At 54.9% G+C, this 15,231-nt stretch overlaps 1 protein-coding gene across 1 annotated transcript in view; it reads right to left on the reverse strand.

The window, feature by feature from the left end:
- Positions 1–481: 481 nt before the first annotated feature.
- Positions 482–15,231, reverse strand: part of ABCC3 (ATP binding cassette subfamily C member 3) — a 32,581-nt gene continuing 17,831 nt past the window's right edge. Inside the window, 11 exon segments of the mRNA XM_086685460.1 lie at positions 482–1,096; positions 3,610–3,804; positions 6,538–6,704; positions 7,264–7,422; positions 7,562–7,708; positions 10,688–10,789; positions 12,096–12,222; positions 12,381–12,580; positions 13,910–14,117; positions 14,119–14,215; positions 14,505–14,771. Of these exon segments, the coding sequence (XP_086541586.1) occupies positions 988–1,096; positions 3,610–3,804; positions 6,538–6,704; positions 7,264–7,422; positions 7,562–7,708; positions 10,688–10,789; positions 12,096–12,222; positions 12,381–12,580; positions 13,910–14,117; positions 14,119–14,215; positions 14,505–14,771 (1,778 nt within the window). The 3' untranslated portion in view covers positions 482–987.

Here is a 15,231-nt window from a genome sequence, read left to right on the forward strand (position 1 = left end):
GGGGCTTGAACTCACAAACCAGGAGATGATGGCCTGAGTGGAGATCAAGAGTCAGACAACCGACTGAGCCACCCAGGCGCCCCTGGCATAGACTACTAAAGGAGCAAGGGAGTAAAAGGCACCATGCACATCCCAGCCCCTAGAGAAGCAGGCTTGGAGGTCTGAGGGATGGCATGAGGGAGGCGTTCACAGCAGCCTTCCCAAGAGGCCTCGGGTCCGATTTCAGGGGCTTTATTTCTCGCCTTTGCACAGTATCTGCACAGCAGAGCAGGAACTATTGGCAATTACCCAGTGACTTTTGGCTGTAAAGACAATATTTCTAGCCAAAAGCTCTGGAGACTGAAGTTTTCAGATAATCCCAGCCATGTAGATGTACATACAGTCTGCCTCCACCTCTCTCCCTCCCTCCCTGCCCCCTGCAAAGGCCCTAACCCCCAAACGTTATGAACAGGCAGAGAAAGGCTGCATCGGGGTATACGTATTGTTGACCATGTCGCTTTATTTCATCAGTGCTCCATTTTTAATGGATTCAGGCCAGCACCCCAGAGTACAGGACTCAGTTCCTAAGGACACCCTGACCCGGCAGTCTGCTGTTCCAGGAGGAAAAAGCTTTACTTTAAAAAAAAAAAAAAAATCCTTCTGAGCAGAAAATACAAAAAATCAGACAGAGTGGAGAGGTCATTCCATGAAATGACTGAAAACAGCACAGCGTGGCAAGAACACTAGGTTGGGAATCAGGAGACCCCGGGCACCAGTCTGGGCTCTGCCTCAAACTAGCTGTGGCCTCGGGCCCGTAGTTCACCTCTTGGGCCCCACTTCCTCATCTAAAGCATTTAGCACAATTATTCTGTGAGGCACTTTGCAGGGCAAGAATCTAGCAAATGCCTCCAGTGTTTGCCATCAAGTCCATCCTGCAGACGTGCTTGGTGTCTTTTTCTCTCCTGATGAAAACCAGCAATGGCCAGGAGCAAGTCCCAGGAATATATTTTAGACAAGTCCAGCATCTCTGGCCATCCCGTAGAAGATGCCTCTGGCTGCGATGAGGTTGGCTGGAGAATCAAATTCAGCTACTGTCCCTCTGTCCAGGACGAGGACCCTAGCCAAAGAAAAGAAGTGGTCAGGTCTCCATCAGTTTCGACCTGGCCCTTACCGTCCAACTCTGCCCTTCTGGGTCCTGCTCAGGCCCTGCGGGGACATGCCAACCCTCCTGCTTCGGGAGACCCACCCAACACAGCCACTAGGCCACATGTGCACGCTCGCAAGGCTGGTTATTTTAGCCGCTCCGTTTGCTCTCCTAGCAGATGAGACCGTTTCTGGGATCAAACACAAGGTTCCTATTCATCTCTGCTCTTCGGGCCTCTGAAAACCTTCCCTAATGAGCCCTTCCCTCAACCGGGGTCACAGGACTGTGCGCAGGGAGCCACGGGCCTGTGCGCTGGGCCCTGTGCGCTCCTACCTGCTTTGTGCCAACTCACAAAGGCACACGGCAGGAAACTGGGCTGCACGGAGGCCTGACACTGGAATCTGGGACTTTGGCTGCATATCTGGTTGCCGCTGATGGAGGGATCTACACACACACGCGCGCGCACACACACACACACACACACACACACACAGTCAGATCTGGACCTGGGATTAGAATCCCCTGCCAATCAAGCACGGGGTACACCTGGTGCAGAGCTAACAGCCTGACTCCCGGGGTGAGGCAGGAGCTCCCGGCGAGATGCTCCTGGATGGGAAGGGATGGGCCTCACTCTGTTCCCTTACCTACAGGGCTCCCGGAAACACGTCCTGGGAAGGAGTGTGTCTGTGCACATCTCTGCCTGGTCACTGCCCGAACGAGCCCGGGAGATGCCCCTCCTCCCTTCAGTGGTTTCTCACTGTTCCCTAGGGTACCGACTGCTTCCCCAGGGTCCTCCAAGTGCAGCAGAGTGGGGCCTGTCCCTCTCTCCTCCTCATTCTGCCTCCACTGCCCCCTTCCCCCTCTGCACTCCGGCCTCATGTGCCCTCCTACCTTTGCCTGAAATTTGTATCCGTACCCCATCTCCTCGCCCACTCCCCAACTCTTACTCATCCTGTAGGGCCTGGCTGGTGCTTCCTTTCCTTAGGAAAGATAGTGTCCTGGCTGCCCTGTGTGGATTGGCTTTCTCTTCCCTACATATACATACCCCTGCTTCCTTCCCGCAGGCTCTCCTTACACGTTTGATAGCAGGAGTATTTGATTAATTTCTGCCAGTCCCACTAGAATGAATGAACTCCCAACCTCCAAGGTTGGTTTGAGCCTTCTATCCTCAGGGCTACCAGTGACCGCCGTCTTCAGTTAGGCCTGAGAACAGATCCTCTCAGCCCACCCCTGTCCCTTGTCTGGACCCAAGGCCTGGCACCTCTGTCTGTCCTCTCTTCTCTCAGTGGGGGCCTGGATAGGGGTGGGGTAGGGATGGAACAGACAGACGGTAGCGTTGGGCATTCTCGGCTTGGTTCCCAAGCCCCTGGGGGCTGTGTGGGGACACTTCTGAGGCAGGGACAAGGTCTGCCCATTGCCCTATCCATGGCATCCTCCCTACCTCCCCGTGCCTGGAGATGTTTATTTTGTGAATAAAGCCTTATTGATGTACTCCCACCACACTCCTTCGACGCAGATTTATCTCAGCTTCCTCCTCTTCCTTCTTCTGAGCTCCCACATCTCCAAGGGGGCCAGTCTGCCAGGCCACTGCCACGTCACTTCCGTAAGGCTTCTGATCCCCCTGCCCCCGACCTTGTCCTCCAGCCATCACACCTTAACTTTGGACACAGTGAGGGAATAAGTCCCAGATTTTTCTTTTGGCTGAGTGGCTGCCTCCCCAGGGAAGGCGTGGGATTCCCCAGGGCAAGGCCCTTGCCCTAATCCTTAGAGGAGGTTATGGTAAGAGGCTGGGGGAGAAACTAACACTTTCCAGGGTCGCCTGCATTTGAAACGTTTCATTTCGTTGACTCCTTACAGCAACCCCAAGAGAGAGGTTCTGCACCTTGCCCAAGGTCACACAGCAGTCAGCAGCTGCTGGGGCTGGGGCTCAGCCCTCCGCTCTCTCACCACAGGGTGTCTGCTCCTGAGGGTCCAGGCTGTCAGGGTCCAGCCCTCTGAGGCAGGGACTCTAGCATCATGCACTTCTGTTAGCGGCTTCCCCACCTGTACACCCAGCTCGGATTGTGGGAGTGACGTACAAAGGGATGGCCACGCGGGCCCTCTAAAGAGGCAGGGTGCTCAGGGAGTGAGGGTTTTGTCATGAAGGACCCGGTTCCACCTCATAGCATTAACAGAAGGCGGCAGGGAGGCAGCGTGGGCACAATTCACGATGCCTAGGGAGCCCCAGTGTGCCCCTTCCCTGCACGTTGGTGACCTCAAAGTGTCCCGTGTGTCTCAGAAAACATCACTGTGCCCACCGTGGGTAGATGACTCCACTCTGTCCTGCCCCTTACCTATAACTTGGGAAGCCCTGCTCTGTCCCTCATGCCTAGACAATCCCATGAACTCTCCCGTGTCCAGGTAATCTGCATGCCCGTTCCTGGTGACCTAGATAACCCCACCAGGTTCCCCCCACCGCCCCCCCGCGCTGGGTTCTGGCGCCCCACCTGGTATAGTCTATGATGGTGTCGAGCCAGTGTGGGATGGTCAGCACCGTGCAGTTCTCAAACTGGGTGCGGACGGTAGCCCGGATGAGGTCGTCAGTCTCCAGGTCCATGGCAGCCGTGGCCTCGTCTAAAACCAGGATGTGGCTCCTGCGGAGCCCGGCTCGGGCCAGGCATACGAGCTGGCGCTGGCCCACGCTGGGAACGGGCAAGGCAGACATCTTGAGCTGGGTGCCCCCACCTGCCCCCAGGCAGGACTCCCTGAACTGCTTCTGTCTGCATTCCTTCCCAAAGGCCCAGGACTGGCTTTCTGTCTAACTTCTCCCATTTCTGCCTCAGCCCAGTCCTCCTGGAACACGGAGTCATGGAGATCTGGATCCCACAGGGCTGATGAGGGGTCTGGGGTAGAGCAGTGCTCAACAACACTGTGAAATCCCGGTCTGTCTCTGGCACCCCCGGCTTCCTCCTTCTGTGTCTTTTTCCCTGTCCTCGCTCCTCAGCTAGTGCCATGATGCTTCTCTGCTTCTATCAGTCATTTACACTCTAGAAAGAACACACCTAAATGGCTCTTCCCGGACATTTGCACGCATTGTCATCTTGCCGAGCCTAATGTCACACAATCCAGACAGTCATCTCCCAGCCCCATGGGGGAATATAGGCCGGGGCTCTGTTGTGAGGACAAGAAGGGTCAGGGACACGGGGACTCCCGAGTCTGGTCACTGGGGAGGTGGAGGAGAGGTGGGGCACATACCTTCAACCTCTTGCCTTGGAAGCCAGAGCTAGTGAACAAAGCGAGGCTGTGTTCCCAACCACAGAGGCTGCTATAACCCCACACCCAAGGACAAATACCTCAGCCTTTCCCAAAGGGGTGAGTCACCGCAGCCCAAGTGAAGGCCAGGCTCTCTCGCTGGCCCATTCCCGCAGCTAATGAAGGTTCTGGCATCAGAGTGAGCCTCCAGCTAGAACTCAGGGCTGATTTATGGTAGGACTGGCACAGGATGCAAGTTCTGCTTATTAAAGCGGCTACAAGCTCAGTGAGGGTGGGGGGTGGGGGGAGCCGACCTGTCTCAGACCCTGGCAGACGGGGGGGGGGGGGGGGGGGGTGGAGGGGAAGCTCCAGGAGAGGTGCTGACAGCAAGCAGAGGCAGGAAAATGGAGCAAAGCCAGCTCTGGGTGCAGGGTCTGGAAGCTTGTGCTTATCCACCAGCCACCCCAACACGGCTGCGTAAATGAAATCCCGTTGAAGGGCATATTCAGTCTCCCGGGACTAGCAGGGGAAGTGGGGGGCGGGGGGCAGGGCCATCCCACGCATGGCTGTGACACAGCGATGAAGGGTTTGGGGCAAAAGCCCTGGCTTCCCTGAGTCCCTGCCCCCCCTTCTTCCTAGCTGAGACGCTTTGGGCAATCATTTTATGCATTGGAGCCTCATTCCTGGCCCACAGGACTGCAGCAAAGATTAAACAAGATAGCGGATGCCAACGTTCTTTGAACGCTATTAAGTGCTGAGCAAATGTAAAGGTTTTTGTTTTTGTTTTTGAGGTCTGGAGAGAGTCCATGGGTGTGGACCCAGCAGACTAATACGAAGAAGAATAAAATAGCTAAATATCTCAGGAGTGTATCCAGGCTAAGTGCTTTCTATTTCATCCCAATGACCTCAAGACTGCTCTGTCCAAACGATAGCCACTGGCCACGTGTGGCTATGGAGCACTTGAAATGCGGCTGGTCTAAATTGGGATGTACCGTAAAGGTAAAAGTCCACACGGGGGGGTTCAAACTTAGTATGAAAAAAATGTAAAATACCCCTAATAATTTTTATATCAATTACTTGTTGAAATGGCAACATTTTAGATAGACGGGGATAAATGAAGTACACTTTTCAAATGTATTCCATCTATTTCTTTTCTTTTCTACCTGCTCCTTTTTCTTTTTTTTTTTCCAACGTTTTTATTTATTTTTGGGACAGAGAGAGACAGAGCATGAACGGGGGAGGGGCAGAGAGAGAGGGAGACACAGAATCGGAAACAGGCTCCAGGCTCCGAGCCATCAGCCCAGAGCCTGACGCGGGGCTCGAACTCACGGACCGCGAGATCGTGACCTGGCTGAAGTCGGACGCTTAACCGACTGCGCCACCCAGGCACCCCACCTTTTTCTTTTTTTAATGTGGCTACTGGAAAAAAATTTAATTACACATACGTGGCTCACATTATATTTTTTAGTGGGCAGCACGGTGCAAAAAGGTATGGGACTGCTATTATCCCCATTTTAAAGGCAAGGAAGAGGTAGAACAGAGAGGTTAAGCAACTTGCCCCCAAATCACACAGCTAACACAGGTGTGGGAATCAATCGCAAGCCTTTAGACTTAGTAAGAAGTGACTCCCGGCCCTCCCTGCTGCACAGCCCGGGGGCTGTGGATACAACACTGGGGTGGTAAGAAAGCAAAGAAGGGCTTGGAGAGCTCACTTCGCTCACTCGGAAACTTCAGAAGGACTTGCAGAGCCATCTTGGGAAATATCTGTGAGCTACCTAATGCACTGTAGGTTTTGCTCTTACCTGATCCAAGGGCTCAGTACAGACCCCCACCCCAGGCCAAGCACAGCATTGACAACCTCGCAGGACAGGACTGACTATGGTTTTGGAATCTCCCGGTTCCAATCCCAGGCATGCCTTCACCCAGCTAGGTGACTTTGGCTCCGCCTCAGTTTTCTCATCCGCAAAGGGGGACCATCACCACCTCGGGAGCTTGTGTGAGGCGTCAGTGAGATCCCACAGAATATGTTCAATACGAAACAACAGCCCCGCCCCCCTCCCCCGAGCGCCCCCAGACTGAGACGGGAGTAGGGAGGGGGCTGTGGCCTGGACTCTGTGTCATTTGATACGAAGTCTTCTACCCCTAGGGTTGCTGTTTCTGACCCACCCAACCCCAGCCGTTACCTGAGATTCTCCCCTCCCTCGGAGCACTGGAAGTCCAGGCCCTCCGGCTGCGAGCCCACAAAGGTGTGCAGGTGGGAAAGCTCCAAGGCTCGCCATAGATCTGCCTCCGAGTAATACCCAAAGGGGTCCAGGTTCATACGTAGGGACGCGGAGAACAGGATGGGGTCCTGGCGACACAACAAGGTCTCGGAAGAGGGCCGTTCAGGCCCCCTCAGGAGCCATGGGTCCCAGGGCCAGAGAAAAAGAAAGGAATTTGGGGCAGCGTTTCCTATTCTGTCCCCAGCCCTCCAGGAGGGAGGCAAAGGGCAGATAAGTGCCTGTGGGGAAGCGATAAACCCCAGCTTTGCCAATCAAAGTTGTCCACCAAAGCAGACAGAGGAACCGCTAATCTGACTCCAAAATGTCCAGTCAGCAGAAAAAAACACCCCAGAGGAGCTAGAAAAAGTGAAATGCAATTCCGAGTGGGGAAACAGGCAGACCAGGACAGAGCGTCTCAGGGGGATGGGGTACCTGAAGGGTCCTGCGATCCTGGTCTCAACTGGTAGCCCAGGTGGCCGGAGGGCAGCGTCTGATGGGGCCAGGATAGTCTGACCCCTTTCAGATCCATGACAGGTGGCTGCTCAGACGGAGGTCCGGGGCCTGGACCTCAAGCTACAAAGCAGGGTGGGGCCTGCCCCCCCAACCCCCAGGGCTGCTCAGTGCGGCCAGTCCGTGGCAGGCTTGTACCTGGGGGATGACGGTCAGCTGAGGACGCAGGTCGTGGAGTCCCATATCTGCCACGTTGAGGCCGTCGATGCGGATTTCACCTTCCGCGGCCTCCAGGATGCGGAACGGGCAGAGGGTCATTGACGATTTGCCGGCCCCGGCGCGGCCCACAATCCCCGCCTGGAGGGAGTGAGGGGGGGCTTTCAGGGGGCGGGAGGAGTCAGCGGGCATCTCCAGGGCCGCCAGGCTTCTGGGCTGCAGCACCTGCTCTCCCAAACGCTGTGGCCGCGTCCCCGGCACAAACCCACCCCTCGCATACCTTCTCGCCAGTGTGCACGCGCAGACTCAGGTTCCTCAGCACCAGCTCCAGGCCCGGCCGGTAGCGCACAGAGAAGTTCCAGAACTCCACTTCGCCCCGCAGGGACCAGCCCGCGGGAGGACGGCCGCCTTCCACCACCCAGGGGGCCTGGCCCAGCGGGGAGGATGGGTCTGCGTCAGGGTGGCCCCTCTTCCACAGCCGGGCCCTCTCCCACTCTCTCCTCGGAGCCTGAGCTCCTCTCCCTGCCTGCCCTAGCTCCCTGAGTGGCCACTCTGTGACAGCTACCGGGGTCACAAGTCACAAGGTACCGCGCAATGGAGGGGCACACCATCAACAAATAAGCACATCTGCGTAATGTAGCAAAGTGCCGAGTGCTGAGAAGTGCTTGGTGTTGTAGAAGTACAGGGTGGTCATGGAAGGCTTCCTGGAGGAGGTGATATTCAAATAAAGACCCAAAGCAGGGTGGGGGAGGTGACAAGCCAAGTAAATATCTGGGGTAAGGGCATGCCAGGCAGAGGGCACAGAAAGCGTGAATACCTCCCCAGATGTGTTCTGGAGCCTAGTGACAAAGTGAGAGGTAAGAGACAGATAGTGGGTGGCCCCCTCATGAAGGGCTTTGCAGGCCATTTTAAGAACCATGGTTTTGTTTTTTTTTTTTCACTCCAAGATGCAGAGCCATCAGGGGCCATGTGCAGAGCAATGGCACGATTTGATGTGTTTTTAAAGGATCCCTCTGGCTGCTATGAGGGGAAGGAGAGGGGATGATGGAAAACAGCGAAGCTAGTTAGGAGGTTCTTAAAATAAATTGGGCATAAGATGATGGTGGCTTTGAGACAGGACCAGCAACAACTTGGGAGGCTCAGTGCAAAATGCAAATGTGGGGTCTCTTGTTCGATAGTTATTAAGAATGTCCACGTGGTGACAGCACAGAGCATTAAAGCAGATGTAAGACCCTTCCTTCTAAGCGCGGGACCCGTGTGACTCTGCAGGTCACGTAAAGCCACCCTGCTTTGAGACAGGAGAAGCCAGACTGTCACCGGTCAAAAAGCAAAGCAGCCAGTATAGACCATTCTCTCGAGGAGTTGTCAAAAGATTGGGCAACAGGGTTGGGGGCAAAGATTTTTAGGCTACGGAGACAGATCGTGTCTATGGACAGGGGGAAATGGGAACGTTAGACATGAAGAGGGAGAATTTAAAGATCCCTGCCAGCAGAGGATTGAGGGGGGTGATAGGAGATGTCTGGGGAAGGCAGGGGGGAGGCCGGGGGGGCCACGGGGGCAAGAGAGGCCAGGCTGAGAGGAACAGGTGAGGTGGGGGCTCAAAGGAGACTGACAGGGCAAGAGCTTGGGTCACAGACGCTATGAGGGAGGGCCTTCCAAGAAGAAGGCAGGGGTCATTTTGTCTGAACGTCACTGAGAGATTGAATTAGATGAGAACAAGAAAGTGTCCCCTAGGTTTGGAACCAGGCGGGTCATTGGTGGAGTAACAGGGCCAGAAACCAGACCGCGGGAGGCAGATGTGTTACAGGGTGACGGGGTTCCCCACTTCCCCGTGTGTGCTTTAAAACAAGCTTCGTGGGGCGCCTGGGTGGCGCAGTCGGTTAAGCGTCCGACTTCAGCCAGGTCACGATCTCGCGGTCCGTGAGTTCGAGCCCCGCGTCGGGCTCTGGGCTGATGGCTCAGAGCCTGGAGCCTGTTTCCGATTCTGTGTCTCCCTCTCTCTCTGCCCCTCCCCCGTTCATGCTCTGTCTCTCTCTGTCCCAAAAATAAATAAACGTTGAAAAAAAAATTTTTTTTTAAAAATAAAAATAAAAAAAAAAATAAAACAAGCTTCGTGACAAAGGAGAGCAGAGAGACGGGGCCGTGAGATGTAAGGGGGAGGGGAGGTGGGTGTGTGTGTGCAGGACGGATGCTATGATAGCTCGTGTTTGCCAGTGAATGGGAATCATCCAACAGAGGGAACAGGCTGTAGGAAGCAGAGGGTGTAATGAGGGGGGTGAAGTCTGCAGGGGTGGACTTTGGTAGCAGGAGGGACACTTCCTGCTAAAAGAGGAAGGAAGAGGTGAAGGGACCACAGGCAGCTGGAAAGTCTGGAGGCGAGAAGGTTGAGGGGGTTCACATCTCACACCCTATTTTTCTCACGGGCAAGTAAGTCACACAAGGTCCATGGCTGAGCAAAGGGGAGGAAATATGGGGGGTTTGAGGAAAGAAGGTTCAAATGGCTCTTTCTGGAAGTGGGATCACATGCTTTTGGGGGAAGCAAAATAGAAATACCCAGCAGTGATGTGTGGTCACAAACCGGAAGGAAAATCAGTGATTTTCTCCAGCGATGTCTTAGCTGCTGAGTGTCAGCATGTAGAAGGTAGACAGAGGGGCCCGGCTGGGGAGGGGTTTTGTAGGCGAGGACCACTGACAGAAAGGAGGTCAAGGGAGTCGGGAGCATCGGCACCGGTGGAGCACAGAACCCGGGCTAGATGACCTGGGGGACAGAGGGACAAAGGTAGGCCACAGGGTTGGGGGTCCTAACGACGACAAAGTTCTGGGACAGCAGAGGGTTTGGGGCACGTGAGCTGGGAGGACTGGGAAGGGTGGTTTAAAAGCTTGACTTGAGATCTCAGAGATGCTGCAGCTGCCGAGTGTGAAGAGGTCTGGGGTGTGACCACAGGAAGAAGTAAGTGGAGAAAAGTCTGCATCTCCCCGCCGCCATAGGGGACAACTCCCTTTCCCCAACAAAGGCCATGCTGCCCCACCCCTGCTCCTTCCACTGGCTAATCTCTGGCTGGGGTCCTGACCCTCCTGAATACCCCAGCTGAATGACCTTCCTCTTGTCCGCCCTCTTTGGGTGCATCACTCCAGGGCTCTTATCAGAGCCCTGTCTTCCCTCTCCCACAACATCAGAATCTGCTTGAAGAGAGACCCACCATGCTCAACTCTGGACCCTCTTCACCTCCTAGCATAGACCTCTGGCTGATGCTCGATAAGGGTTGAGTGGATGAATGAATGAATGAATGAATGAAGAATCCCCCAAATGAAGAGCTGGTCTTGGGATGTAGGGACGATGGGCCACCAAGCACCCTTCCCCAGCTATTCCAGAATCGCCCTGCCCAAGGCTCATCCTAGTACCCACCTCAGTCTCTATCTTGGAGTACTCCTTGACTCTCTCCACGGCCACGATGTTAGACTCCAAGTCTGACATCATTTGGATCATCCACGTCAGACTAATTGTTATCTGGCCAAAGGGACTGGGTCATGGATACGGTGATCTCCCCTCCCCCCAACAGCTATGGGAGGAGTTCCGACTCCCTGATTATGCTCCTTGCCTCTACGCCCCAGGTGAGCCTGGGCAAGCCCATAGGTGTGCCACCTGGGGCTCTATCACACCTGTATCTCAGGCAGTGACCTTGCAGACTTAACCAAGGACTACCTAGCCCAATGTTTCTCAAACTTTAACGTGTATAAGAAAGGTTCCCCAGAGAATCTTGTTAAAACGTCGCTTATGATTCAGTAGGTCTGTGGTGGGACTTGAGATTTTGTATTTTTTTAAATCTTATTTTGAGACAGAGAGAGACAGAGAGAATCCCAAGCAGGCTCTGTGCTGTCAGCACAGAGCCCGTCATGGGGCTCGATCTCCCAGTTCATGAGATTGTGACCTGAGCTGAAACCAAGAGTCAGATGGTGATGTTGATGTAACCGGTCCCTGGACCACACTGCGTGCCAAGGAGTCTTGATAGGCATGCAGAATCCTGAGCCCCACCCTGGGCCTGCTGTATCAGAACCCACATTCCAGGTGATTCATAACACAGGAAAGCTTGAGAAGACTCATTTGTCTAGATTGTCCTTTGTTTACCAAAGCATTCAAGGCTTCAGCCCTCTGAGGCATTGAAAATGTGATCTAAGTCACAAAAATGCCATTTGCAGTCATTTAAGATTTTATTTTTTAAGTGATCTCTACACCCAACGTGGGGCTTGAACTCACGACCCCGAGATCAAGAGTCGCACGTTCCACCGACTGAGCCAGCCAGGCGCACCACCATTTGTAGTTATTTAAGCCTTTGATAACACAGGCTGATGTCAGGTGACCAGCCCGCCCTCTACTCCAGGCTCCAGTCACCTTCTCTGTGTACATTCTCTGCAGGCTTGTGAAATGAGGTATATTCCAGCCCTCTGCTTCCCTGCCCCAGGACTGCTGTCAGGGTTGTTGACCTTCTAAATCTCATGCACAGGCCGGACAAGCTCTGTTTGTCCTTTGGCGCCAAGATAATTTCTCCAACGCCAACACCCAAGGTAGAGAATCTCCTCCGGGGTCTTACCACATTTTGTTCCTTCCTCCACAAAGACCTGTTCACCCGGCATTACAATCCCCTGTTGGTTGAGAGTGTCTCTCCATGCCTGACTGTGGGCTCACGGTCCTGGTGAGCAGAACCCGTGGCTGGTCCCCATACTGGGCAGAGCGAAAGCTCGGGAGATGCTTGTGACACCTGTGTTGTCTCTGCCCCAGTTGTGGCCCCCGCCCCGGGGCCCGGACCCCTGCGTACCTGTAGGGCGTAGGACACAGAAAGGCCCAGCAGCCCCGGACTCGGGCTGTTTCTGCCAATCACAGCAGAGAGTGCAGCAAAGAACACAACACAGTTCCCCACGGACTCCACGTGGACCCACAGCCACCTGTGGGAACAAGACAAGGAGGAAGTGGGGCAGGTACAGGAAGGGGGCAGTTTCCTGTGTAGGGGGGAGAGCCGGAACCCAGAACTCCAGGGTCTGTCCTGCAGAGACCCTGGTGGGAACTCTTGGAGGAACAGGGGCTGAGGGAAGAGGCTTGTGACCTGTTGGAGGCAACGTAGGGGTAGGAGCTCCTCATGTTGGTGTCCACCTTAGCATCACTGATGGCCTTGAAGTCCTGGCTGCGGCCATAGGCCCGAATGACGCTGGTGCCAGTCACCGTCTCTGAAAAGTGGGAGTATATGGGCGAGCGGCTGACGGAGTCCAGCCTCTTCAGGTGCCGTGACGTAGCCACATAGAAGCGCTGGCAGAGGACGGAGAAAGAGCTTGGGGTCAGCACCGTAGGACCCCTGACTCAGTCCGGCATGCCCTGTGAACTCATGTGGGCCTTCTTCTGGCCAGCCCCCTTACCCATAAGACTTGGCTACCTTTCCCTACCTGTGGCTCCATGAACTCATTCCACCCTTTCCCTTTGGTCGGCTCTGCTCAATCTTCCAGGCCACTTCCTCCACGAAGCCCTTCCTGAATCCCTCTCAGCTCCTGACCCCTTACCCCCCTGTAGGGGCCTGGATTGCAGTACGGACCTTGCGTGGCCTCCTAAATCAGTGAACGTGCCTGTCTCCACTGAGGGGTCCCAGCAAGGTGCTCACACAGAATATCACAAGATTTGCAAAAATAAGATCATTTTGTATTCTTTTGCGTAAAGAGCTTTTCCCCACCCCAGCTCCAGTTTTCTAAAACTTCAGCCCCACAAAAACATGTTTCTGCCTCCAGTTTCCATCCTGTGGGCCCCAAGATGGCCAGGGCCTTACAGGATGGGTATCTGAGAGTCTCCTGTCCCTGCACAGAACACAGCCCAGATCGGGGACTCCCCACAAGGGCCTGAGCTTCCAGCCACCTTGTGGGTTACCTTCATCAACTGATTAAACTCATGGAAGGACAGGGGCTCAGAAACGCAAAGGACTTCTACAATCAGCTGTAACTGAATGTTACCAAATCATCTATGTTAAACACATATATGCACATATATGTTTAGATATGTCTAAAAGAAGGGAAGGATAATGTGTCTCGCACGGTTAACAATATTTTATTTAAAAATAGGCAGCGGCAGGGCGGGGTGGGGGCGTCGCCTGGGTGGCTCAGCCTAATAAGCGTCCTATGCTTGATTTCAGTTCAGGTCGTGATCTCACGGTTCGTGAGTTCGAGCCCTGAATCGGGCTCCACCCTCCCTGACAGTGTGGGGCCTGCTTGGGATGCTCTCTCTCCCTCTCTCTCTGCCTCTCCCCTGCTCGCTCTCCCTGTCTCAAAACTTCAGAAGAAAAAATAGGCAGCAGGAAGGAGTTTCAGGGTCAGTCACAATTTACAAAGATTTCATTTTACCCTAACAACAACCCTATGTAGGTTCCAGGATTCTATTTTACAGGTGAGGAAAATGAATTTCAAAGACGTAAAGTAACCGACTACAGTCCCTAACCAAATCCAGCTGCAAGGTCCCTGGGTCCCGACCCCGGTGGCCAGTCCATACGAGAGCCCCGCCCACACCAGCGCCCCACCCACAGAGAGCCCCGCCCACACCACCGCCTCCGGAGAGCCACGCCTACACAAAAACCACGCCCCCTCGCTGGCTGCGGACCTGCACCGTGATGTACAGGACAGCCAGAGGCAGGGTGACCACAGTGAAGAGCGGCGTGCTGGCTATGATGACCACGAAGGCGGAGATGGAGTTGTGGAAGGAATTCAGCGGCAAGAGGATGGTGGGGGCCAGAACCTCATCGATGACGTAAATGTCCTTAGAGAACCGGTTGAGGATCCGGCCTGAGGGCGTCGTATGGAAGAAGGACTGGCCAGCGCATCTTGTGCAGCAGCACCCGGTGAAGCGAGCGTGCAGCCTGGACACTCCCCACCATCAGCGTGATGGCTGATACCATCACCAGGAGCCCTGCTGGAGGAGGCGGAGGGGTGCTTATTCACTGGCCAGGCGGCGGGCATGCAGGGCAAGGTTAGGAGGTAGGGGGTGGCCACGGTGGCTGGCAGGCTCAGAGACAGAGCACTGCTGGGATGAGCTGGAGAGGCCCAGAGGCAGGTGGACTGCTAGGGTGGATTAGGGAGGCACTGGGGCCAGGCAATGGCTGGGATGATGGAAGAAAACACAGAGTCAAGGGCATCGTTTGAGGGATCCAGCACCTCCGACGTGAGGAAAATACCTCCGGCTGTCTCTGCACGCTCACCTTGCAAAACACTCAAGGCAGCATAGACACCCAGCCTCACGGAGGTGTTATTCTGTCGGTCATCCACCATAGCCTCATCGCTCCAGGCACTGAGCCACACGCTGGCCCCGATGGCAGCCGCACTATGACCCAGGTACAGAAGACAGATGGCCACTATGGTATAGAGCCCCATGCCCTTGGCATAATCCCAGAACACACTCAGCTCCACCTGCAGGCCATGGCGGTCAAGGACAGAGGACTCTCGTGAGCCCCGGGACTGCTGGGGGCCTGCAGCAGGGTGGGAGAAAGGAGAAGCGGCTGGCTAGCTCGCCCTGCAAGCCGCTAGTGCTCCCCGATCCCCACGCCAGAGAAGAGACCCGAGTGGACCAGCCTGAGAGAACACGAGAAGCACGAGAGAACACGAAAGGGCAGCCAAGAACAAGAACGGAAGTAAACGATCAGTTTTGGGCTGGGGGAGGGGGAGGGAAAGGCAGCAAGAAAGACTTAGGTTAGATACGGAGAAAAACTTCCCTGCAGGGGCTATGGAGAAGGGGCCTCAAATATAAGGGTCAGGGGCTTGGGCTCTGGAGGCAGACTGGCTGAGCTTAAATGTCACTTCCTCCCTGCCTGACTTTAGGCAGGCAAGTAAAATGGGGATAATAATAGTACCCACTTGATCGTGTCATTGTGACTGGGAGGATTAAAGGGAAGATATGTGTGTCAAGTGCTTAGCAAGGGGCCCAGCACT

Source organism: Puma concolor, chromosome E1 (assembly GCF_028749965.1).
Source record: "Puma concolor isolate L17-30 chromosome E1, mPumCon1.1.hap2, whole genome shotgun sequence".
Classification (NCBI taxonomy): Eukaryota; Metazoa; Chordata; class Mammalia; order Carnivora; family Felidae; genus Puma; species Puma concolor.